Source organism: Odontesthes bonariensis, chromosome 9 (genome assembly GCF_027942865.1).
Source record: "Odontesthes bonariensis isolate fOdoBon6 chromosome 9, fOdoBon6.hap1, whole genome shotgun sequence".
Classification (NCBI taxonomy): Eukaryota; Metazoa; Chordata; class Actinopteri; order Atheriniformes; family Atherinopsidae; genus Odontesthes; species Odontesthes bonariensis.
Genome location: NC_134514.1, coordinates 2193909 through 2219918, shown reverse-complemented (window position 1 = coordinate 2219918; position 26010 = coordinate 2193909). Strand labels below are relative to the sequence as shown.

General features: G+C 45.8%; 2 protein-coding genes across 2 annotated transcripts in view; both read right to left on the bottom strand.

Moving 5' to 3' along the window:
• Positions 1 to 4260, bottom strand: part of ltbp4 (latent transforming growth factor beta binding protein 4) — a 79020-nt gene extending 74760 nt beyond the window's left edge. The window contains exon 1 of the mRNA XM_075472758.1: positions 3906 to 4260. The gene's annotated coding sequence lies outside the window, so the exon portion shown is untranslated. The remainder of the gene's footprint in view (positions 1 to 3905) is intronic.
• On the bottom strand, positions 3902 to 25080 carry LOC142388999 (uncharacterized). Its single transcript, XM_075474549.1, has 3 exons — positions 24773 to 25080; positions 4866 to 4936; positions 3902 to 4575 (listed from the first exon to the last, which is right to left on the bottom strand). The coding sequence occupies exons 1-3, from the start codon at positions 25030 to 25032 to the stop codon at positions 3902 to 3904; spliced, it is 1005 nt and encodes a 334-aa protein (XP_075330664.1). The 5' UTR covers positions 25033 to 25080.
• Between the last annotated feature and the right edge of the window lie 930 nt (positions 25081 to 26010).

The following is a 26010-nucleotide window of genomic DNA, read 5'->3' as shown; positions in this document are numbered from 1 at the left end:
CTGTTACCATGGAAACATCTGCAGATATTCACTTTAAAGCTGCTCAGAACTGAACTAACTCTGGTTCTGCCTCAGATTCTGGGTTTATGTTCATGTTGGAACATGTTTCAGTGAATCTCTGCAGCTGTTACCATGGAAACATCTGCAGATATTCACTTTAAAGCTGCTCAGAACTGAACTAACTCTGGTTCTGCCTCAGATTCTGGGTTTATGTTCATGTTGGAACATGTTTCAGTGAATCTCTGCAGCTGTTACCATGGAAACATCTGCAGATATTCACTTTAAAGCTGCTCAGAACTGAACTAACTCTGGTTCTGCCTCAGATTCTGGGTTTATGTTCATGTTGGAACATGTTTCAGTGAATCTCTGCAGCTGTTACCATGGAAACATCTGCAGATATTCACTTTAAAGAGGCTCAGAACTGAACTAACTCTGGTTCTGCCTCAGATTCTGGGTTTATGTTCATGTTGGAACATCCATCCATCCATCCATCCATTATCTTCCGCTGGTCCGGGGATCGGGTCGCGGGGGCAGCAGCTTGAGCAAAGAGACCCAGACGTCCCTGTCCCCGGCCACTTCCTCCAGCTCTTCTGGGGGGACCCCGAGGCGTTTCCAGGCCAGCCGAGAGACATAGTCTCTCCAACGTGTCCTGGGTCTTCCCCGGGGCCTCCTCCCAGTGGGACGGGCCCGGAACACCTCACCGGGGAGGCGTCCAGGAGGCATTCTCACCAGATGCCCGAGCCACCTCATCTGACTCCTCTCGATGCGGAGGAGCAGCGGTTCTACTCCGAGCCCCTCCCGGATGACCGAGCTTCTCACCCTATCTCTAAGGGAGAGCCCAGCCACCCTGCGGAGGAAACTCATTTCGGCCGCTTGTATTCGCGATCTCGTTCTTTCGGTCACTACCCACAGCTCGTGACCATAGGTGAGGGTAGGAACATAGATTGACCGGTAAATCGAGAGCTTCGCCTTCTGGCTCAGCTCCTTCTTCACCACGACGGGCCGATGCAGAGCCCGCATCACTGCAGACGCCGCACCGATCCGTCTGTCAATCTCCTGCTCCATTCGTCCCTCACTCGTGAACAAGACCCCGAGATACTTGAACTCCTCCACTTGGGGAAGGATCTCATTCCCGACCCGGAGAGGGCATTCCACCCTTTTCCGGCCGAAGACCATGGTCTCAGATTTGGAGGTGCTGATGGTCATCCCAGCCGCTTCACACTCGGCTGCGAACCGCTCCAGTGAGAGCTGAAGGTCACGGCCTGACGACGCCAACAGAACCACATCGTCCGCAAAAAGCAGAGACCCGACTCTGAGGTCGCCAAACCGGACCCCCTCAACGCCCTGGCTGTGCCTAGAAATTCTGTCCATAAAAATTATGAACAGAATCGGTGACAAAGGGCAGCCCTGACGGAGTCCAACCCTCACAGGAAACATGTCCGACTTACTGCCGGCAATGCGGACCAAACTCTGACACCGGTCATACAGGGACCGAACAGCCCATATCAAGGAGTCCGGCACTCCATACTCCCGGAGCACCCCCCACAAGAGTCCCCGAGGGACACGGTCGAACGCCTTCTCCAAGTCCACAAAACACATGTAGACCGGTTGGGCGAACTCCCATGCACCCTCCAGGATCCTGCGGAGGGTATAGAGCTGGTCCACTGTTCCACGGCCAGGACGAAAACCACACTGCACCTCCTGGATCCGAGATTCGACTATCCGGCGGATCCTCCTCTCCAGTACCCCCGAAAAGACCTTACCAGGGAGGCTGAGGAGTGTGATCCCCCTATAGTTGGAACACACCCTCCGGTCCCCCTTTTTAAAGAGGGGGACCACCACCCCGATCTGCCAGTCCAGAGGCACTGCCCCCGATGTCCACGCGATGCTGCAGAGACGTGTCAACCAAGACAGCCCCACAACATCCAGAGCCTTGAGGAACTCAGGACGGACCTCATCCACTCCCGGGGCCTTGCCACCGAGGAGTTTTTTGACCACCTCGGCAACCTCAGCCCCAGAAATGGGAGGCCCCACGTCCGAGCTCCCCAACTCTGCTTCCTCATCGGAAGGCGTGTCGGTAGGATTGAGGAGGCCCTCGAAGTATTCCCCCCACCGACTCACGACGTCCCTAGTTGAAGTCAGCAGAGCCCCGCCCTCACCATACACGGTGTTGACGGTGCACCGCTTCCCCCCCCTGAGCCGCCAGATGGTGGACCAGAATCTCCTCGAGGCCGTCCGGAAGTCGTTCTCCATGGCCTCCCCGAACTCCTCCCAAGCCCGAGTTTTTGCCTCAGCAACCGCCGAGGCTGCGTTCCGCTTGGCCTGTCGGTACCCATCAGCTGCTTCCAGAGTCCCACTGGCCAAAAAGGCCCGATAGGACTCCTTCTTCAGCTTGACGGCCTCCCTCACCACTGGGGTCCACCAGCGGGTTCGGGGATTGCCGCCACGACAGGCACCGACCACCTTGCGGCCACAGCTCCGGTCGGCCGCCTCAACAATGGAGGCACGGAACATGGCCCATTCGGGCTCAATGTCCCCCACCTCCCCCGGGACATGGTTGAAGCTCTGCCGGAGGTGGGAGTTGAAACTCCTCCTTACAGGGGATTCCGCCAGCCGTTCCCAGCAGACCCTCACAATACGTTTGGGCCTGCCAGGTCTGACCGGCTTCTTCACCCACCAGCGGAGCCAACTCACCACCAGGTGGTGATCAGTTGACAGCTCCGCCCCTCTCTTCACCCGAGTGTCCAGGACATACGGCCGCAAGTCCGACGATACGACTACAAAGTCGATCATCGAGCTGCGGCCTAGGGTGTCCTGGTGCCAAGTGCACATATGGACACCCTTATGCCTGAACATGGTGTTCGTTATGGACAATCCGTGACGAGCACAGAAGTCCAACAACATGTTGGAACATGTTTCAGTGAATCTCTGCAGCTGCTTCCTGCTTACATGGATAAAACATCTGAATACTGAGTCTGAAGAGGGAACTGCTTCATCCTCCAGAACCTGGTCTTCCCACAGCCCGTCCTGACCCCGACTCTGACCCCCGACCTCCACCTTTGACCGCTGACTCAGGGTCGAGCCGACTGATGAATTGTGCTTTAATTCAGCCACACATCAGAGGTGAAAAACCCTCCTCAGCTGGCGTTTTCAGACACAAACAATCCCGTCTTTCTTTGCTCGTGTTCAAAGGAGAAACAAAGAAGAAGAAGCTGCAGCGCTCAGCTGTTCTGAAGTCGAGCAAAGATGGACAAAGATTCAGCGCTTCAGATTCGATTCGAGCTTTTAAACACCAAACAAAGCAAAGGACACGGTGCATTAAAGTGTGAAGAGCTCCACCTGCTGTCTGAAAACAGATCTGCAACGAGTGATGAGACGATGGAGAGAGAAACCGGGTGAGGAGGGAGGAGACAAGGAGACATTAAGGGAGGAGGATCAGGAGGGAGGAGGGAGGAGACAAGGAGACATTAAGGGAGGAGGATCAGGAGGGAGGAGGGAGGAGACAAGGAGACATTAAGGGAGGAGGATCAGGAGGGAGGAGGGAGGAGACAAGGAGACATTAAGGGAGGAGGATCAGGAGGGAGGAGGGAGGAGACAAGGAGACATTAAGGGAGGAGGATCAGGAGGGAGAAGACAAGGAGACATTAAGGGAGGAGGATCAGGAGGGAGGAGACAAGGAGACATTAAGGGAGGAGGATCAGGAGGGAGGAGACAAGGAGACATTAAGGGAGGAGGATCAGGAGGGAGGAGACAAGGAGACATTAAGGGAGGAGGGTAGGGAACAAGGACAGAAAGTGAAGATGAGGAGGAGTGAGGAGATGAGAGAGAAAACAGGGACGTTACAGCATTAAAGGAGCAGAAACTCAGGAAAGGTCAGAGGTCACGAGGAGCGGAGTTCTTGTTACCTTGGCGTCAGCTTCACCTGCCTCCTCTCCTCCTCTCGTCCTTCCTTCCCCTCCCACCTCCACTTCCCTCCCGTCAGACTCGGCTCCCCCTTCGGTCCTGGACTGGATTTCAGCTCCAGGGTTTCCGGGCTGGACGGTCCCGTGTCCTCAGCTTCAGGTCTGGGATCAGAGTCTGGATCAGAGTCTGGGTCAGAGTCTGGATCAGAGTCTGGATCAGAGTCTGGATCAGAGTCTGGGTCAGAGTCTGGATCAGAGTCTGGGTCAGAGTCTGGGTCAGAGTCTGGATCAGAGTCTGGGTCAGAGTCTGGGTCAGAGTCTGGGTCAGAGTCTGGATCAGAGTCTGGGTCAGAGTCTGGGTCAGAGTCTGGGTCAGAGTCTGGATCCGCCCTGAACAATCCCAGGCTCCCCGAAGAGGCTCGGTTCCCGGTAACATCTCCATGAGCAGAAGGCGGGTTCAGGTCTGAGGCGTCGGGCCCGCCGCCGGTTCTGCTGGTACCAACAGCTCTGAGGGCAGCTCTCCGGGGTGAGGGGGGTGGGAACTCCATGGGGTGGATGGACGTCAGCGTCTCAGAGGAAAACTGGCATCGGTTCCCGGTGAATCCCTCTCTGCACACACAGACGTTGGAGTACCGACACAGCGATCCGTTACGGCAGGGAGGGGAACATCTGGCTGTGGGAGGAGAGGACGGGTACAGGATCAGAAGTTCTGTTCTCAGAATCAGCACCGACGACCTCCCAACAATCAGAAACATCAGTACCGACTTACAGCTGCATCTGTAAGAAACAACTTCTTCCTTTACGGAGGTAACATTCCTCATTTTAATGTTTTATTCTGACAGAGAGAGAGACTTCCGCCAAAGGCTCTACCACCTGACTGTGTTCCACCAATCAGACGCAGCCGTGCAGTCTGGTCACGTGACCGTACTCGATCTCAGTCAATTTACGTCAAAGCAAACTTACGTTTGGTGCATCTTCTGGTTTTCGGTGACAGAGTCCAGCCGGCGCAACATCGATCTCCACAAACTCGCGGCCTGCAGAAAGAGAAGCAGTTTTTATCCGATATAAACCGACCGATCAGCAGCTCAACATGTTGCTGGTGTCAGCAGCTCCCTCAGAGTTCACCATGACGTAACCGTCTTCAAATAAAGCATCTAAAACCTTTGTGTTCCCAGCAGATTATCGGCCCGTCGGCTCTCTGGGAAAAGGAGGCAATTCACAGACAAACCCTGGCCGGACCACCCCTCACCCCCCATCAAAGTGACGGGCCGGCGTGACTTCACAGCTGAGTGCAACAGGAAGAGAGATGTGCACACAGGCTCTGTTAGCCAGCTGAAGGCGAACAGGAGTCCGACCTGAAGGCCCTGATGTCGGGGCCACGGCGGCTCCTGAACACCTGCTGAAGGGGAAAATCTGCACTGGAAAAAATCTAAATCTTACCAAGTATATTTGTCTCATTGAGTATCTCATTACACTTAATGTGAGACACAACTGCCTAACAAGCACCATTTCAGCCAGATATAGGGACTTGTTTGAAGACGATACATCTGGAATATCTTGTTAAATGAAAAAGTCTTGAAAACAAATTGTTTTGAGTCACATATCATATGAAACAAGCTTTTTTTGACATTTGAAGAGGTTTTTAAGCTAATTTCAAGATCACTTTTATCTCAAAAGTCCTAAATATCACATTTTATTTCAAGAAATCTTGACAAGCCAATTTTCACTAGTTCCATTGGCAGATTTATTTGCTTATTTCAAGCAAAAACGTCTTTTATTTGTTGTTTTTTACTTATTTTTGGAGGGGCATTTTTTCCAGTGTTTGAGTCATTATTTGAAGCTAAAAATCTAAATCTTACAAAGTATATTTTTCTCATTGAGTATCTCATTACACTTAATATAAGACACAACTGCCTAACAAGTACCATTTCAGCCAGATATAGGGACTTGTTTTAATACAACACATCTGGAATAAGTGAAAAAGTCTTGAAAACATCTGGTTTTGAGTCATATTTCATATGAAACAAGCTTTTTTTGACATTTGAAGAGGTTTTTAAGCTAATTTCAAGATCACTTTTATCTCAAAAGTCCCAAATATCACATTTTATTTCAGGAAATCTGGACAAGCCGATTTTCACTAGTTCCATTGGCAGATTTTTTTGCTTATTTCAAGCAAAAACGTCTTTTATTTGTTGTTTTTTTACTTATTTTTGGAGGGGCATTTTTTCCAGTGTGCAGCCGATCCGTCTGAGATCCGTTTTTTAAGGCTGGAAAGGCCCCGATGAGGCCCAGACTGAGAACACGGGCCTCTCAGCAGAGGATTTAATCATTACTCACAGTGTACTGCTCGTATTGTGGCAGCAGAGGAGGCCTAACTGTATCCAAACACAGCTTTTACCTCACAGAGACCGGCCGCCGTGACCTCGAAGGCCACCGGGTTTCTGCAGCCTCAGCAGATTAAATCTAAGTCTTTAAGAGGTTTAACACGCGGAACAGTTACGATCAGTTATAGTTTTAATCACTCAGAGTAACAAGATCAACAGAGATCATCGAAATCCATCGATTCACGGTTTTATTTGGCAACAGATTCAACCCGACAGGGTTCAGGAAACTGATGACAGAGCAGCTTAGAGGCCGGTTTCAGGGTAGATGAACAGCTGGAAATTCAATTCAATTCGTTTTTATTTATAGAGCGCCAAATACAACAAATGTCATCTCAAGGCACTTAGATAATAAAGTCCAATTCAAGCCAATTGGAATTTAATTAATTGTAATCATAATTATTCATAAAATAATCCAATTCGTTCATATAGAGCCAATTCAAAAACAGTTTCCCAGCTAAGGAAACCAACAGATTGCACAGAAACTGTGAGGGCAACATTTTACCGCCACGGTTTGAAATAAAAGGATTTTTACCCACTCATCCTCAGAATCTGGGAAGTTTCTGGGCTCATTTGTGCTAATCACAGAGTTTACACGACACCAGAAAAGAACAAACTACTGTTAGTCCAACAAAATCAGACTTTTAAAATACATAGAAACATGTTAGTCTGACTTAAATCAGATCCCTTAAACCGGACTACAGCCAGGCAGACGGTCCTCCCTCTGTTCATGCTCCAAACTTCCATGTTTTTCCATCTTTTCTCATTAAAACAGGAATGTTTCCACCTGTGAGACGGCTGTGAAAAACCCTGAAAAAGATCTTTAAGAGACTCCTGACACCCAGAAAAAGTCTCGGAGTTTTTAAACCCTCCGACTAAAGAGTTAACAGAGACTCCAGATCTTAAAGGGCCACTAACTGTAAAACCACAGCCAGATTTTCCTGAGATTATTTCCCATCATGCACCTGGTGGGAACCAGCTTTTAGCCTCGGCTGCATTTTTAAGTGCGGATGAAACATCGTGGAGACATCGCCATGGTTACTGTCAGCCACAGCTTCCCCTGCTTCCTGTTTGGAAGCGACGACAGAGCTGAAAACACAGAACGAGTCCCTGAACGACACAATTTCCAGCCGGTCGCTCTGCTCTAATAAAATCCGGATGTTGTAGCCACAGAATCGGTGTTAAAGCAGCTCAAAGACGGCGTCTGAGCAGAGAACTCTGCCGGACTCACGAGCACCGTGACCTCCCACAGAGGAAGTTACAGGCAGCAGGAGGTAGGGACGGGAATCGAAAACCGGTTCTTGTTGAGAACCGGTTCCCAGCATTTCAATTCCTTGGAATCGTTTGGCGATTTTGCAAACGATTCCCTTATCGATTCCAGTGGGCGCGGATGACGTCACCACGCAGCGTTGCGTGGCGAGTCCAGCGCAGCCAGCAGCCAACAGTAAACATGGCGCCCAAGCGGTACAAACGCTCGAAAGTTTGGTTACACATCCCTAAAAAAGACGACAACAGGGCAACTTGCAAAGTGAATATTTCACCAAAGGGAGGAAATACTACCAACATGCAATAACTATGAATGAATGATTAACGTCGGTGAATCTGAACCCAGCAACGTTAGCAACGTTAGCATGTCCTCGGCTAACACTGCAGGTAACTAACTAACAAACACTGCCTATCATGTTAGCACCATTTGCCTGATTGTAAAAGCTGCTGTTAGTAACGGTTAAGGTTAAATGAATGCCTTCTCAGGCATTACATTTAGATGAAATCATGAGAGGCAGAGCCTGACTGGCTCAGAGCCAGAGGCTGGTGGTACTACCCCCAGTTCACCTCTACCTCCAGCTTCTCCTTTCACCAGAGCAGGAAGAGTTAAATTACCCAGGCCAGGATAGACCAATGTGGACCTCACCGTTGTTGGGTTTGTGAGGTCACGACTCGTGTTACTTCTAAACTACACAAAGTTGATGCTAATCGACCGGTTTGTTGTCCTTTTTCTCCAAATGAGAATCGATAAGGGAACCGACAAAGAACCGAATCGTTAAGCAGAATCGAAAATGGAATTGGAATCGTAAAAATCTTATCAATTCCCATCCCTAGCAGGAGGTCTGGAAGGTTTTCTCACACCGTCCAGAATAACTGGATCCTGTTCTACTGCATGGAAACCAAGTTTAAAATCATCGGTTGATTCAATTTCGTTTCAGTTTGAGAAACGTTGAACAGGTTTCCTCTTTGAGTCGGGCCTGTTATCGATGGTAGAAGCAGGACTCAGGACTGCATCCACCCACTGGATCACCATCCAACCGGCCCAACTCCTACCAAAAAACACTGTGCTGCAACCACAGGCGTTCCTGTTACGGCCTGGGCGAACCATCCCCCCCCCCCAAAAAAAAGACTTACCCGGCACCAACACAACAACATTTTATATTATTTGTATTATTTTATTATATATAATCTTAAATACAAAAAGGTACAAAGAGAACTGAGAAAAAACACGCTAAATAAGTGAAATACAGTATATAAATATAAAAAATGCTTAAATAACCTCAAAATCTTAAAAAATAACCGAAGAAAGCTGAAAAAATAAAAAAAAGCTAATCTATGGAGCATAAAAAAGGATTCCTGCAGTTATCCTAACATCAGAGCTCAGACTGTAGCAGATGTTTTCAGCCTGTTTACAGCCGGCCTTAACTTTAACTTTGTTGTGTTGCAAACATAAACTGGACCAGGTTGCCTTTGGGTGAAATTAGCTGCATGACATGATGCCTCAATTCTAATTCTAGTTCAGCAAAACTAAAAATCAAACACAGTCGTGGCTAATAGCAACATATTAGCAAGAGGCTAACAGATAGCCCTACGTCCCTGATAGATATCTGCATCCCTTTATCTTCTGTCCGTTTCTCCTCTTCTTTTCACAACCTGCATGACTCTCAGCAGCAAGTTGACGTGACAATCAGTCCACTCCACTAACGAAATGGAAATGAGCGGTCGTCTAGAAAACTGGCAAGTTTTTTTTTGTTTGTTTTTTTTTGAGGGCGCACTAGCTCGGCACGGCTCGGCACAGCTCGGTTTGGTTGTGTTTCCATTACAAACGAGCATACTTCGTGCCTCCTGGACGTGGGCGGGGTCGTCGTAACACGGCTGCGCGACCAGAACAACAACAACAACATACGAGGAGGATAGCATGGAGGCGCTCGTGTTGCTGCTCACCCTGTAGAAGGCCAGAGAAGACTCCTGGCCGCCAGACAAAACAGAATTGAAAAGTACCGGAGAGTTTTGTTACGAGCTTCAAAAAGACGACGTTTGGAGGTAAGCTAACGGTTGCTAACGCTAGCTTTTATTATCCGCGCATTATTTCCAGTGACGACACTCATCGCCCAATCAGTGGAAGGCAGTCGGCTGACATCACGTTTTTTTTTTTTTTTTAACAATCTGTTTATTGAGTTTTACATAATAAACAATAAAGTTCCATACAATAATGATTACAGTGTATGTATATATATTTTTTTAGATTTGCAGATATAGATTCAATGTGTCACAAAACAGATATCCACCCCCACACCCCTATCCCTCTGGCACCAAGCCCCAGCAGATAGATATATTTAGATAGAAAGCAAAGGAAAACAAACAAATAGATAAATGTGTGAAAGAGTAAATATAGTAATATCAGTAAAACAAAATATATATACACCGGTATATATACATGTGTAAACAGATGGATAAGTGAATAAGATCAATATAAAATGACAGATATTTGAATAGGCAGATAATAATACAAAATATATAAATCAATTACAAATAAAGAAAAATAGTAAAAAATAAATGATCATTTAAAAAAACAGAAAAAAAAGACAAAAAATATAAAAAATAAAAAACAGGGCTGAGGTGGTACGGAAAATCGTGCCGGTTGCAGGTACGGCGTGCTAGTGGAAACACGCAGAGCCGGCCCAAGGCATATGCCAACTATGCGGTCGCTTAGGGCCCCCACGCCACCAGGGGGCCCCAGAGAGCACCGAGACGTTGTGATAAAAAAGTATATACATTAAATTAAAATAACATTGAATAATTTAAACGAAATTGTATTACACCAGAACATTTTTTTTTTTTTTTTTTTTAACAAAATACTAATACTGGGTTAATTTATGCCTCCTGTTGGCTGCTGCCACCGTTGGGCAAAATTATTTAAGTATTGTATTTATTATTTAAGTATTTAATTTTGATTACAACTTTATTTTTCTGTAAGATAATGTGAATGTCATTTGATTCTATTTTGTATTTGTATTTTGAACATTTTGCACACCATTGCACATCTGAAAGAAATGAAACTATTTAACGTGTTTACTATAAATGCAGTCTCCAGCCTGCTGATGTTACTTTCAAATAGTTAAATTAATGAGCCATACTTATACATCACTCTTTATGTGGAAGTTAATTAAACCATATTTATGAGTTTGCTATCCCTTTAAGGTTAAAAACAAGAATGACACCTGTATAATGTAAGATGATTACAAATAATGCAAATGATTGTGGGTCCGTTACACACATAACAGTGTAGCCTATGGAATAATGAGGCATCTGGAGCTGAGGTGGTGGTAGGGGGGCCCCAAATGAAATTCTGCTTAAGGCCCCATAAAGGCTTGGGCCGGCCCTGGAAACACGCAATAGCGCGCCGAGCCGAGCCGAAGCGAGCTGGTGGAAAAGCGCCAATCGAGTGCGCCCTGGGCGGTCGCCCACATTGCCCATAGCAAAAACCGGCCCTGGCTGCAATGCTGGAAAGTCCTTGTTGTGTCACTATTCAGCACGTCGCTGCACACGTGAAAAACACAGAAACTCGCTCATCCTGAAGAGAAAGTCGAACACAGCTTGAAACTTCTCGGGCCTCTTCCCTCTCTGCTGTGCTTCAGTTCTGCCTCCAGAACCCTGAAATGCAGGCCTCTGATTGGCTGTTTTTAAATCAGAATTCTGGTAAATTAAGAGAATCAGACGGATTCAGAGGGAGTCGAGACTCTCACAGACTGTTTCGTGCCTTTCTGTCGGGGTTCAGAATCAGAAGAATCTGACAGAAAGCTTCGTGAGGCTGCTGATCTGTGAGATTCTGTTCTCTGGTTCTCAGACTGATTCTGTTCTCAGACTGTTTCTGTTCTCTGGTTCTCAGACTGTTTCTGTTCTCAGACTGTTTCTGTTCTCTGGTTCTCAGGCTGTTTCTGTTCTCTGGTTCTCAGACTGATTCTGTTCTCTGGTTCTCAGACTGTTTCTGTTCTCAGACTGATTCTGTTCTCTGGTTCTCAGACTGATTCTGTTCTCTGGTTCTCAGACTGTTTCTGTTCTCTGGTTCTCAGACTGTTTCTGTTCTCTGGTTCTCAGACTGATTCTGTTCTCAGACTGTTTCTGTTCTCTGGTTCTCAGACTGATTCTGTTCTCTGGTTCTCAGACTGATTCTGTTCTCTGGTTCTCAGACTGTTTCTGTTCTCTGGTTCTCAGGCTGTTTCTGTTCTCTGGTTCTCAGACTGATTCTGTTCTCTGGTTCTCAGACTGATTCTGTTCTCAGACTGATTCTGTTCTCAGACTGATTCTGTTCTCTGGTTCTCAGGCTGTTTCTGTTCTCTGGTTCTCAGACTGATTCTGTTCTCTGGTTCTCAGACTGTTTCTGTTCTCAGACTGATTCTGTTCTCTGGTTCTCAGACTGATTCTGTTCTCTGGTTCTCAGACTGTTTCTGTTCTCTGGTTCTCAGACTGTTTCTGTTCTCAGACTGATTCTGTTCTCTGGTTCTCAGACTGATTCTGTTCTCTGGTTCTCAGACTGATTCTGTTCTCTGGTTCTCAGGCTGTTTCTGTTCTCTGGTTCTCAGACTGTTTCTGTTCTCAGACTGATTCTGTTCTCTGGTTCTCAGACTGTTTCTGTTCTCTGGTTCTCAGACTGATTCTGTTTCTGTTCTCAGACTGTTTCTGTTCTCAGACTGATTCTGTTCTCTGGTTCTCAGACTGATTCTGTTCTCTGGTTCTCAGACTGTTTCTGTTCTCTGGTTCTCAGACTGATTCTGTTCTCTGGTTCTCAGACTGTTTCTGTTCTCTGGTTCTCAGGCTGTTTCTGTTCTCTGGTTCTCAGACTGTTTCTGTTCTCTGGTTCTCAGACTGATTCTGTTCTCTGGTTCTCAGACTGTTTCTGTTCTCTGGTTCTCAGACTGATTCTGTTCTCTGGTTCTCAGACTGATTCTGTTCTCAGACTGATTCTGTTCTCAGACTGATTCTGTTCTCTGGTTCTCAGACTGTTTCTGTTCTCTGGTTCTCAGACTGATTCTGTTCTCAGACTGTTTCTGTTCTCTGGTTCTCAGACTGTTTCTGTTCTCTGGTTCTCAGACTGATTCTGTTCTCAGACTGATTCTGTTCTCTGGTTCTCAGACTGATTCTGTTCTCAGACTGTTTCTGTTCTCTGGTTCTCAGACTGTTTCTGTTCTCTGGTTCTCAGACTGTTTCTGTTCTCTGGTTCTCAGACTGATTCTGTTCTCTGGTTCTCAGACTGTTTCTGTTCTCTGGTTCTCAGACTGATTCTGTTCTCTGGTTCTCAGACTGATTCTGTTCTCTGGTTCTCAGACTGATTCTGTTCTCTGGTTCTCAGACTGTTTCTGTTCTCTGGTTCTCAGACTGATTCTGTTCTCTGGTTCTCAGACTGATTCTGTTCTCTGGTTCTCAGACTGTTTCTGTTCTCTGGTTCTCAGACTGTTTCTGTTCTCAGACTGATTCTGTTCTCTGGTTCTCAGACTGTTTCTGTTCTCTGGTTCTCAGACTGATTCTGTTCTCTGGTTCTCAGACTGATTCTGTTCTCTGGTTCTCAGGCTGTTTCTGTTCTCTGGTTCTCAGACTGTTTCTGTTCTCAGACTGATTCTGTTCTCTGGTTCTCAGACTGTTTCTGTTCTCTGGTTCTCAGACTGATTCTGTTTCTGTTCTCAGACTGATTCTGTTCTCTGGTTCTCAGACTGATTCTGTTCTCTGGTTCTCAGACTGATTCTGTTCTCTGGTTCTCAGGCTGTTTCTGTTCTCTGGTTCTCAGACTGTTTCTGTTCTCTGGTTCTCAGACTGTTTCTGTTCTCAGACTGATTCTGTTCTCTGGTTCTCAGACTGATTCTGTTCTCTGGTTCTCAGGCTGATTCTGTTCTCTGGTTCTCAGGCTGTTTCTGTTCTCTGGTTCTCAGACTGTTTCTGTTCTCAGACTGATTCTGTTCTCTGGTTCTCAGACTGATTCTGTTCTCTGGTTCTCAGGCTGATTCTGTTCTCTGGTTCTCAGACTGTTTCTGTTCTCAGACTGATTCTGTTCTCTGGTTCTCAGACTGATTCTGTTCTCTGGTTCTCAGGCTGATTCTGTTCTCTGGTTCTCAGACTGTTTCTGTTCTCTGGTTCTCAGACTGTTTCTGTTCTCTGGTTCTCAGACTGTTTCTGTTCTCAGACTGATTCTGTTCTCTGGTTCTCAGACTGTTTCTGTTCTCAGACTGATTCTGTTCTCAGACTGATTCTGTTCTCAGGTTCTCAGACTGTTTCTGTTCTCTGGTTCTCAGACTGTTTCTGTTCTCTGGTTCTCAGACTGTTTCTGTTCTCTGGTTCTCAGACTGTTTCTGTTCTCAGACTGATTCTGTTCTCTGGTTCTCAGACTGATTCTGTTCTCTGGTTCTCAGACTGTTTCTGTTCTCTGGTTCTCAGACTGTTTCTGTTCTCTGGTTCTCAGACTGTTTCTGTTCTCTGGTTCTCAGACTGATTCTGTTCTCTGGTTCTCAGACTGTTTCTGTTCTCTGGTTCTCAGGCTGTTTCTGTTCTCTGGTTCTCAGACTGTTTCTGTTCTCTGGTTCTCAGACTGATTCTGTTCTCTGGTTCTCAGACTGATTCTGTTCTCTGGTTCTCAGACTGTTTCTGTTCTCTGGTTCTCAGACTGTTTCTGTTCTCTGGTTCTCAGGCTGTTTCTGTTCTCTGGTTCTCAGACTGATTCTGTTCTCTGGTTCTCAGACTGATTCTGTTCTCTGGTTCTCAGACTGATTCTGTTCTCAGACTGATTCTGTTCTCAGACTGATTCTGTTCTCTGGTTCTCAGACTGTTTCTGTTCTCTGGTTCTCAGACTGATTCTGTTCTCTGGTTCTCAGACTGATTCTGTTCTCTGGTTCTCAGGCTGTTTCTGTTCTCTGGTTCTCAGACTGTTTCTGTTCTCTGGTTCTCAGACTGTTTCTGTTCTCTGGTTCTCAGACTGATTCTGTTCTCTGGTTCTCAGACTGATTCTGTTCTCTGGTTCTCAGACTGTTTCTGTTCTCTGGTTCTCAGACTGTTTCTGTTCTCTGGTTCTCAGACTGATTCTGTTCTCTGGTTCTCAGACTGATTCTGTTCTCAGACTGATTCTGTTCTCTGGTTCTCAGACTGATTCTGTTCTCAGACTGATTCTGTTCTCAGACTGTTTCTGTTCTCTGGTTCTCAGACTGATTCTGTTCTCTGGTTCTCAGACTGTTTCTGTTCTCTGGTTCTCAGACTGTTTCTGTTCTCTGGTTCTCAGACTGTTTCTGTTCTCTGGTTCTCAGACTGTTTCTGTTCTCTGGTTCTCAGACTGTTTCTGTTCTCTGGTTCTCAGACTGATTCTGTTCTCTGGTTCTCAGACTGATTCTGTTCTCTGGTTCTCAGACTGATTCTGTTCTCTGGTTCTCAGGCTGTTTCTGTTCTCTGGTTCTCAGACTGATTCTGTTCTCTGGTTCTCAGACTGATTCTGTTCTCTGGTTCTCAGACTGATTCTGTTCTCTGGTTCTCAGACTGATTCTGTTCTCTGGTTCTCAGACTGTTTCTGTTCTCAGACTGATTCTGTTCTCTGGTTCTCAGACTGATTCTGTTCTCTGGTTCTCAGACTGTTTCTGTTCTCTGGTTCTCAGGCTGTTTCTGTTCTCTGGTTCTCAGACTGTTTCTGTTCTCTGGTTCTCAGACTGTTTCTGGTTCTCAGACTGATTCTGTTCTCTGGTTCTCAGACTGATTCTGTTCTCTGGTTCTCAGGCTGATTCTGTTCTCTGGTTCTCAGACTGTTTCTGTTCTCAGACTGATTCTGTTCTCTGGTTCTCAGACTGATTCTGTTCTCAGGTTCTCAGACTGTTTCTGTTCTCTGGTTCTCAGACTGATTCTGTTCTCTGGTTCTCAGACTGATTCTGTTCTCTGGTTCTCAGGCTGTTTCTGTTCTCTGGTTCTCAGACTGATTCTGTTCTCTGGTTCTCAGACTGATTCTGTTCTCTGCTTCTCAGACTGATTCTGTTCTCTGGTTCTCAGACTGATTCTGTTCTCTGGTTCTCAGACTGATTCTGTTCTCTGGTTCTCAGGCTGTTTCTGTTCTCTGGTTCTCAGACTGATTCTGTTCTCTGGTTCTCAGACTGATTCTGTTCTCTGGTTCTCAGGCTGTTTCTGTTCTCTGGTTCTCAGACTGTTTCTGTTCTCTGGTTCTCAGACTGATTCTGTTCTCTGGTTCTCAGGCTGTTTCTGTTCTCTGGTTCTCAGACTGTTTCTGTTCTCTGGTTCTCAGACTGATTCTGTTCTCTGGTTCTCAGGCTGATTCTGTTCTCTGGTTCTCAGACTGTTTCTGTTCTCAGACTGATTCTGTTCTCTGGTTCTCAGACTGATTCTGTTCTCAGGTTCTCAGACTGTTTCTGTTCTCTGGTTCTCAGACTGATTCTGTTCTCTGGTTCTCAGACTGATTCTGTTCTCTGGTTCTCAGGCTGTTTCTGTTCTCTGGTTCTCAGACTGATTCTGTTCTCTGGTTCTCAGACTGATTCTGTTCTCTGCTTCTCAGACTGATTCTGTTCTCTGGTTCTCAGACTGATTCTGTTCTCTGGTTCTCAGACTGATTCTGTTCTCTGGTTCTCAGGCTGTTTCTGTTCTCTGGTTCTCAGACTGATTCTGTTCTCTGGTTCTCAGACTGATTCTGTTCTCTGGTTCTCAGACTGATTCTGTTCTCTGGTTCTCAGACTGTTTCTGTTCTCTGGTTCTCAGACTGTTTCTGTTCTCAGACTGTTTCTGTTCTCTGGTTCTCAGGCTGTTTCTGTTCTCTGGTTCTCAGACTGATTCTGTTCTCTGGTTCTCAGACTGTTTCTGTTCTCTGGTTCTCAGACTGTTTCTGTTCTCTGGTTCTCAGACTGTTTCTGTTCTCTGGTTCTCAGACTGATTCTGTTCTCTGGTTCTCAGACTGTTTCTGTTCTCTGGTTCTCAGACTGATTCTGTTCTCTGGTTCTCAGACTGTTTCTGTTCTCTGGTTCTCAGACTGTTTCTGTTCTCTGGTTCTCAGACTGTTTCTGTTCTCTGGTTCTCAGACTGTTTCTGTTCTCTGGTTCTCAGACTGATTCTGTTCTCTGGTTCTCAGGCTGTTTCTGTTCTCTGGTTCTCAGACTGATTCTGTTCTCTGGTTCTCAGGCTGATTCTGTTCTCTGGTTCTCAGACTGATTCTGTTCTCTGGTTCTCAGACTGATTCTGTTCTCAGGCTGATTCTGTTCTCTGGTTCTCAGACTGTTTCTGTTCTCAGGCTGATTCTGTTCTCTGGTTCTCAGACTGTTTCTGTTCTCAGACTGATTCTGTTCTCTGGTTCTCAGACTGATTCTGTTCTCTGGTTCTCAGACTGTTTCTGTTCTCTGGTTCTCAGACTGATTCTGTTCTCTGGTTCTCAGGCTGTTTCTGTTCTCTGGTTCTCAGACTGATTCTGTTCTCTGGTTCTCAGGCTGATTCTGTTCTCTGGTTCTCAGACTGTTTCTGTTCTCAGACTGATTCTGTTCTCTGGTTCTCAGACTGATTCTGTTCTCTGGTTCTCAGACTGTTTCTGTTCTCTGGTTCTCAGACTGATTCTGTTCTCTGGTTCTCAGGCTGTTTCTGTTCTCTGGTTCTCAGACTGATTCTGTTCTCTGGTTCTCAGGCTGATTCTGTTCTCTGGTTCTCAGACTGTTTCTGTTCTCTGGTTCTCAGACTGATTCTGTTCTCTGGTTCTCAGACTGATTCTGTTCTCAGGCTGATTCTGTTCTCTGGTTCTCAGACTGTTTCTGTTCTCAGACTGATTCTGTTCTCTGGTTCTCAGACTGATTCTGTTCTCTGGTTCTCAGACTGTTTCTGTTCTCTGGTTCTCAGACTGTTTCTGTTCTCTGGTTCTCAGGCTGTTTCTGTTCTCTGGTTCTCAGACTGATTCTGTTCTCTGGTTCTCAGACTGTTTCTGTTCTCAGACTGTTTCTGTTCTCTGGTTCTCAGACTGATTCTGTTCTCTGGTTCTCAGACTGATTCTGTTCTCTGGTTCTCAGACTGATTCTGTTCTCTGGTTCTCAGACTGATTCTGTTCTCGGGTTCTCAGACTGATTCTGTTCTCAGACTGTTTCTGTTCTCTGGTTCTCAGACTGTTTCTGTTCTCAGACTGTTTCTGTTCTCTGGTTCTCAGGCTGTTTCTGTTCTCTGGTTCTCAGGCTGTTTCTGTTCTCTGGTTCTCAGGCTGTTTCTGTTCTCTGGTTCTCAGACTGATTCTGTTCTCTGGTTCTCAGACTGTTTCTGTTCTCAGACTGATTCTGTTCTCTGGTTCTCAGACTGATTCTGTTCTCTGGTTCTCAGACTGATTCTGTTCTCTGGTTCTCAGACTGATTCTGTTCTCTGCTTCTCAGACTGATTCTGTTCTCTGGTTCTCAGACTGATTCTGTTCTCTGGTTCTCAGACTGATTCTGTTCTCTGGTTCTCAGGCTGTTTCTGTTCTCTGGTTCTCAGACTGATTCTGTTCTCTGGTTCTCAGACTGATTCTGTTCTCTGGTTCTCAGACTGATTCTGTTCTCTGGTTCTCAGACTGTTTCTGTTCTCTGGTTCTCAGACTGTTTCTGTTCTCAGACTGTTTCTGTTCTCTGGTTCTCAGGCTGTTTCTGTTCTCTGGTTCTCAGACTGATTCTGTTCTCTGGTTCTCAGACTGTTTCTGTTCTCTGGTTCTCAGACTGTTTCTGTTCTCTGGTTCTCAGACTGTTTCTGTTCTCTGGTTCTCAGACTGATTCTGTTCTCTGGTTCTCAGACTGTTTCTGTTCTCTGGTTCTCAGACTGATTCTGTTCTCTGGTTCTCAGACTGTTTCTGTTCTCTGGTTCTCAGACTGTTTCTGTTCTCTGGTTCTCAGACTGTTTCTGTTCTCTGGTTCTCAGACTGTTTCTGTTCTCTGGTTCTCAGACTGATTCTGTTCTCTGGTTCTCAGGCTGTTTCTGTTCTCTGGTTCTCAGACTGATTCTGTTCTCTGGTTCTCAGGCTGATTCTGTTCTCTGGTTCTCAGACTGATTCTGTTCTCTGGTTCTCAGACTGATTCTGTTCTCAGGCTGATTCTGTTCTCTGGTTCTCAGACTGTTTCTGTTCTCAGGCTGATTCTGTTCTCTGGTTCTCAGACTGTTTCTGTTCTCAGACTGATTCTGTTCTCTGGTTCTCAGACTGATTCTGTTCTCTGGTTCTCAGACTGTTTCTGTTCTCTGGTTCTCAGACTGATTCTGTTCTCTGGTTCTCAGGCTGTTTCTGTTCTCTGGTTCTCAGACTGATTCTGTTCTCTGGTTCTCAGACTGATTCTGTTCTCTGGTTCTCAGGCTGTTTCTGTTCTCTGGTTCTCAGACTGATTCTGTTCTCTGGTTCTCAGGCTGATTCTGTTCTCTGGTTCTCAGACTGTTTCTGTTCTCAGACTGATTCTGTTCTCTGGTTCTCAGACTGATTCTGTTCTCTGGTTCTCAGACTGTTTCTGTTCTCTGGTTCTCAGACTGATTCTGTTCTCTGGTTCTCAGGCTGTTTCTGTTCTCTGGTTCTCAGACTGATTCTGTTCTCTGGTTCTCAGGCTGATTCTGTTCTCTGGTTCTCAGACTGTTTCTGTTCTCTGGTTCTCAGACTGATTCTGTTCTCTGGTTCTCAGACTGATTCTGTTCTCAGGCTGATTCTGTTCTCTGGTTCTCAGACTGTTTCTGTTCTCAGACTGATTCTGTTCTCTGGTTCTCAGACTGATTCTGTTCTCTGGTTCTCAGACTGTTTCTGTTCTCTGGTTCTCAGACTGTTTCTGTTCTCTGGTTCTCAGGCTGTTTCTGTTCTCTGGTTCTCAGACTGATTCTGTTCTCTGGTTCTCAGACTGTTTCTGTTCTCAGACTGTTTCTGTTCTCTGGTTCTCAGACTGATTCTGTTCTCTGGTTCTCAGACTGATTCTGTTCTCTGGTTCTCAGACTGATTCTGTTCTCTGGTTCTCAGACTGATTCTGTTCTCGGGTTCTCAGACTGATTCTGTTCTCAGACTGTTTCTGTTCTCTGGTTCTCAGACTGTTTCTGTTCTCAGACTGTTTCTGTTCTCTGGTTCTCAGGCTGTTTCTGTTCTCTGGTTCTCAGGCTGTTTCTGTTCTCTGGTTCTCAGGCTGTTTCTGTTCTCTGGTTCTCAGACTGATTCTGTTCTCTGGTTCTCAGACTGTTTCTGTTCTCAGACTGATTCTGTTCTCTGGTTCTCAGACTGATTCTGTTCTCTGGTTCTCAGACTGATTCTGTTCTCTGGTTCTCAGACTGATTCTGTTCTCTGGTTCTCAGGCTGTTTCTGTTCTCTGGTTCTCAGACTGATTCTGTTCTCTGGTTCTCAGACTGTTTCTGTTCTCAGACTGTTTCTGTTCTCTGGTTCTCAGGCTGTTTCTGTTCTCTGGTTCTCAGACTGATTCTGTTCTCTGGTTCTCAGACTGTTTCTGTTCTCAGACTGTTTCTGTTCTCTGGTTCTCAGACTGATTCTGTTCTCTGGTTCTCAGACTGATTCTGTTCTCTGGTTCTCAGACTGATTCTGTTCTCTGGTTCTCAGACTGATTCTGTTCTCGGGTTCTCAGACTGATTCTGTTCTCAGACTGTTTCTGTTCTCTGGTTCTCAGACTGTTTCTGTTCTCAGACTGTTTCTGTTCTCTGGTTCTCAGGCTGTTTCTGTTCTCTGGTTCTCAGGCTGTTTCTGTTCTCTGGTTCTCAGGCTGTTTCTGTTCTCTGGTTCTCAGACTGATTCTGTTCTCTGGTTCTCAGACTGTTTCTGTTCTCTGGTTCTCAGGCTGATTCTGTTCTCTGGTTCTCAGACTGATTCTGTTCTCTGGTTCTCAGACTGATTCTGTTCTCGGGTTCTCAGACTGTTTCTGTTCTCTGGTTCTCAGACTGTTTCTGTTCTCTGGTTCTCAGACTGATTCTGTTCTCTGGTTCTCAGACTGTTTCTGTTCTCAGACTGTTTCTGTTCTCTGGTTCTCAGGCTGTTTCTGTTCTCTGGTTCTCAGGCTGTTTCTGTTCTCTGGTTCTCAGGCTGTTTCTGTTCTCTGGTTCTCAGACTGTTTCTGTTCTCTGGTTCTCAGACTGTTTCTGTTCTCTGGTTCTCAGACTGTTTCTGTTCTCTGGTTCTCAGACTGTTTCTGTTCTCAGACTGTTTCTGTTCTCTGGTTCTCAGGCTGTTTCTGTTCTCTGGTTCTCAGGCTGTTTCTGTTCTCTGGTTCTCAGGCTGTTTCTGTTCTCTGGTTCTCAGGCTGTTTCTGTTCTCTGGTTCTCAGACTGATTCTGTTCTCTGGTTCTCAGACTGATTCTGTTCTCTGGTTCTCAGACTGATTCTGTTCTCTGGTTCTCAGACTGATTCTGTTCTCTGGTTCTCAGACTGATTCTGTTCTCGGGTTCTCAGACTGATTCTGTTCTCGGGTTCTCAGACTGTTTCTGTTCTCAGACTGTTTCTGTTCTCTGGTTCTCAGACTGATTCTGTTCTTTGGTTCTCAGACTGTTTCTGTTCTCGGGTTCTCAGACTGTTTCTGTTCTCAGACTGTTTCTGTTCTCTGGTTCTCAGACTGTTCGGGTGGCTCAGATGTTCCAAAGATGCTGGAAATCCTTTGAAAGTGAAAGTTTGACTAAAGAAAGCTGGACTGAAAGCTTTGGAGCAGCATGCAGGACGTGAGATTCTGCTTCCAGGGAAGTTTGTTCCTTTAAATGAGTTCAAAGCTGCTCTCTGAGGCCTCGGTTCACTTCCTACGCTCCCGAACAGCCTCAGCTTCAAAGGAATGCTTCTCCTTTGGTCTCCTTTGGTCTTCAGAAAGCTCAGAGCAGCCTGTTGGACTTTTCATCTCCAGCTTCCTTCCTTCACCTTTCACACATTATGAGGAAGACATTCCAGATCAGAGAGAAAAAGCATCTAAAAATAAGGAAGTTCAGCCCCGGTCTGCTGTTATTTCATCTGAAATAAACTGCTCTCAGACATCTTTCTCCTCACAGATTCTGCAGAGCAGTACATGAAGCTGACTGAAAGGTCAAAGGTTGCCCTCTGAAGCGGGTCACTCATGCTGCACGGCTGCAGCCGGAGACTCGAATCAGAGCTTTCATCAGAGGTTTCAGTTGTGGAACAAATGCATGTTGTATGCTGCAAAACCTGAAGTATTAACCAAGTTAAATCAGGTCCAATGAGTCCCTGCTGCTGGAAGGACCTCCTGAAGCTCTCTGTGCTGCTGCAGAGGTGAAAGAGGGTCAGTTCTGATCAGTTTGTTCGGTTTCTTTGAGACATCTTGGTGCCTTCGCTTCCTTAAAGTTCAGTCTGCTGCCCAGGTGAAGCCGTCAGGGCATCTGTATTGGCAGCCTTTGGCTTATTCCTGTTCCTCCTAAAATCCACAATCACCTCATTTGTTGTGTTTAAATTGAAGATGAGGGGATGCCACATCCTGACTGATTCAGTTCCCTGAACTCAGCCTCCATCACTGATCATCACCAGTTAGCTTCCAGCTGACCGTGGTCACTGGTTAGCTGGTTAGCTTCCAGCAGACTGTGGTCACTGGTTAGCTGGTTAGCTTCCAGCAGACCTTAGTCACTGGTTAGCTGGTTAGCTTCCAGCTGACTGTGGTCACTGGTTAGCTTCCAGCAGACTGTGGTCACTGGTTAGCTGGTTAGCTTCCAGTTGACCTTAGTCACTGGTTTGCTTCCAGCAGACCTTAGTCACTGGTTAGCTGGTTAGCTTCCAGCTGACTGTGGTCACCAGTTAGCTTCCAGCTGACTGTGGTCACTGGTTAGCTTCCAGCAGACTGTGGTCACTGGTTAGCTGGTTAGCTTCCAGCTGACTGTGGTCACCAGTTAGCTTCCAGCTGACCGTGGTCACTGGTTAGCTGGTTAGCTTCCAGCAGACTGTGGTCACTGGTTAGCTGGTTAGCTTCCAGCAGACTGTGGTCACTGGTTAGCTTCCAGCTGACTGTGGTCACCAGTTAGCTTCCAGCAGACTGTGGTCACTGGTTAGCTGGTTAGCTTCCAGCAGACTGTGGTCACTGGTTAGCTGGTTAGCTTCCAGCAGACTGTGGTCACTGGTTAGCTGGTTAGCTTCCAGCAGACTGTGGTCACTGGTTAGCTGGTTAGCTTCCAGTTGACCTTAGTCACTGGTTAGCTTCCAGCAGACCTTAGTCACTGGTTAGCTGGTTAGCTTCCAGCTGACTGTGGTCACCAGTTAGCTTCCAGCTGACTGTGGTCACTGGTTAGCTGGTTAGCTGGTTAGCTTCCAGCTGACTGTGGTCACCAGTTAGCTTCCAGCTGACTGTGGTCACTGGTTAGCTGGTTAGCTTCCAGCTGACCTAGTCACTGGTTAGCTTCCAGCTGACTGTGGTCACTGGTTAGCTGGTTAGCTTCCAGCTGACCTAGTCACTGGTTAGCTGGTTAGCTTCCAGCTGTGTTTAGGGGCCCTTAGTGATACGAAGGGAGAGAAAATAGGGCCAAGAGATTGTGAGGTCTGACTTTTTCCTGGAGAACCATTTTGTGATGCAAATGTATTACTCTGTTGAACGCATATTGTTCTGAGAAGCAAAACGCTTTATTTTTTAAACCCCAGCCAACTAGCCGGACTACCTTCATCAACACCAAAACGAGGCTGGAACTCTGCTCACAGGACGCAGCAGGGGGTAAGAAGATGTTGCTGATATGGGATGTTATACAGTCAGAAGAGGCGAACTATCCCTTTAAGAGGCGAACTATCCCTTTAAGTGTTGATGCTCAAAGATTGAAAAGCAGAATGTTTGACATTGTTTTAACGGCCCAGCGGGGCTTAAAGGTCTTTAGAGGCTTACAGACACACTGACCTGCTCTGTGGGGCTGTTGACTTTGCATCCATCACTTGACCGTCAGACTTGCACTTGAGACCAGTTACACACAAACCCAGCATTTTCACACATTCCTGACGTGTGTGCACACACCTGACAGAAGCCGATTGGTCGGCACACACACAGGATGCTCCGTCAGAGCCTCACCTGGACCTCACCTGTTCTGATTCTGCAGAAAGTTCACACCACCAGGGACTCCTTTACATTCAGGAGCTCCAATAAGATAAGAGCTAAGAGCAATAAGAAGGCCGGCAGCAGTTTATAAAGATGTTTTACCAGGTTAAACCTTTGGTTTGGAGCAGAAAATATCCAACTTTCTGTAAGTGGTTGTGGAGATAAACGATGATTCCACAGTCGTGTTTGCAGGAATTTTACAGATACAGAAGATGGTTCAAAGAAGAACTCAGGTTGTAAATGTAAAGATCAGTACTAGCACGTTGTATCATTTATTTAGTCGTTTGTATTTGTTTATGTTATTATTAGTAGTATTATTTCTATGTATTAGCCTATTATTATTATTATTACTACGTATTGTTATTATTATTTATTATTATAGTATTTATTTGTCTACCTCTTTTTTATAATTTATTTATTTATTTTAATGATCCTTAGCGCTCCTAAAAAGACTCAACAACCTGATAAGGAAGGCTGGTTCTGTTCTGGGGACGACTGTGGAACCTCTGGAGACAATAATGCAAAGAAGGATTTTGCATAAAATCAAGAGAATTATGGACAACCCTGAACATCCTCTCCATGAGACTGTTATCAGAAAACAGAGTCTCTTCAGTCAAAGGCTTCTTCAGTTTGGATGCAAAACGGACCGCTACAGGAAATCTTTCCTGCCCACAGCCATCAGCATCTACAATAACTCTTTGATTTAATTGAGCTACATCAACATTTAATTTCCCTCTGGGATAAATAAAGTATTTTGAATTGAATTGAATTGAATTGAATTAATTGTTGTTGTTTTTGTCTTTATTTAGCTATTTACTTCTCTGTGAAATCCTACAACATGTAAAATACCTGGGGGAGGGGAGGGTGGGTTGTACACAAGTTCTTAAGTTGTTTGGAAAAAGAAATTAAAAAAATTACTTGTATTCCTGTATACACTTCATATGTTTGTCTTGCATTTGATAAATAAAAGTTGTAAAAAATAAAAATAAAAGAAAGAAAGTGTTGATGAAAGTGTCTAACAAACACAAAAACAAACTCCCACAGAGGGCGAAAAACAACAAAAAGATCCAAAATCATCTCTGAAGAGAAAAAACGATAAAAAAAGTCAGAAAATAAGAAACAAAAGAAGTCAAATAACCTCTGAAGAGCAGAAAATGCGTCTTTAAAAAACTTATTAAATAAAAAACAAAGAAGGAGAAAACTTTTAAGCCTGCACTACAGAAGAACTCACCCGCTCAGAGCTGCTCTCCTCCGGCCGCCGGGCTTCCCCGCGGTCCCTGCCGGCTTGGAGTCCTCCGGTCGGGGTGGGGTTGCCGGTCTGCCGGGGCTCTGCCGGCCCTGCCTGCTCCACCCGGTCCGGCCGCCCTCACCAGCCCGCTCCGGCCGCCGCTGCCCGCCGGGCCGCACGCCTCCCTCCTCCCGCGGCTGCAGCGCGGCGCCGCGGAGCGTAAAGATCCCGCTGACCCAGAGACACAGGAGCGAGAGCCGCATGTTGTCCGTCAGAAAACACCTGCAGAGCGGCCTGGGGTCGGATCAGCACCTGGGCCGTCAGGGTGGGACGCGGTTCCACATAAACTGACCCGACACCCTCCAGCTCCATCCAACAGGATCAGCCAATAGGAGCCGCGGGGCAGCCGCGGCCACGGACGTATCAACGAGAGGGCCGACAGGGGTCTGAAGCAGGGGCCAGGGGGCCCCAGGGATCAGGGGGCCCCAGGGATCAGGGCCCCACAGCCCCATAGCCCCACCTTCAAGCTCCAGAATAATTTGAAGGTTGATCTGAACTGGTTTCAGAAGTTAGAGACATTTAATTTATTCCCCTCTCAGTGTTTCGGTGCAATCTGTTGGTTCCCTTAGCTCGGAAAGTGTTTTTGAATTGGCTCTATGTGAATGAACTGGATTGTTTTGAAAATAATTATGATTACAATTAATTGAATTCCAATTGGCTTGAATTGGACTTTACTATTTAAGTGCCTTGAGATGACATTTGTTGTATTTGGCGATTTGAATTTAACTGAATTTAATTTAATTGTTTCCCATCAGTTTTGTTCCACCTGTTACACATGAAATAATTTACTACAATTTGTGTGTTTAATCTAAAAGTATGAAGCTATTAATGAACAATTAGATGGTGGATGGACTCTCTGCTAAAGATAATGCCAACAAAAGAAAATATAAAGAAGGGATGTCAATAATTACAGGTTTTTATGTATTTAAAAAAAAAATTATTTCATAATTTCTCATTTTTATTTCAACTATATGTTTAATTTAATCAAAAGTCTGACTTTTATTTGAATTGTTTTGGAATTATTTTTTTTCATATCTTATAAAATCAAAAGTTGTTTTATCATTTCAGCTTTCAATTAGCATTTAGGTTTTTTCATTTGGTCATTATTCGGTCATTATTTGGTATATTTTTGGTATATTTTGTCATTATTTGGTATATTTCTGGTATATTTTGTCATTATT

Coding starts and splice junctions, on each gene's coding strand:
- LOC142388999 (XM_075474549.1), bottom strand. CDS start 25,032: ATGCGGCTCTCGCTCCTGTGTCTCTGGGTCAGCGGGATCTTTACGCTC. Junction 4,937..24,772: donor AGGAGAGCAGCTCTGAGCGG/GTGAGTTCTTCT, acceptor CTCTTTCTGCAG/GCCGCGAGTTTGTGGAGATC. Junction 4,576..4,865: donor AACCAGAAGATGCACCAAAC/GTAAGTTTGCTT, acceptor CTCCTCCCACAG/CCAGATGTTCCCCTCCCTGC.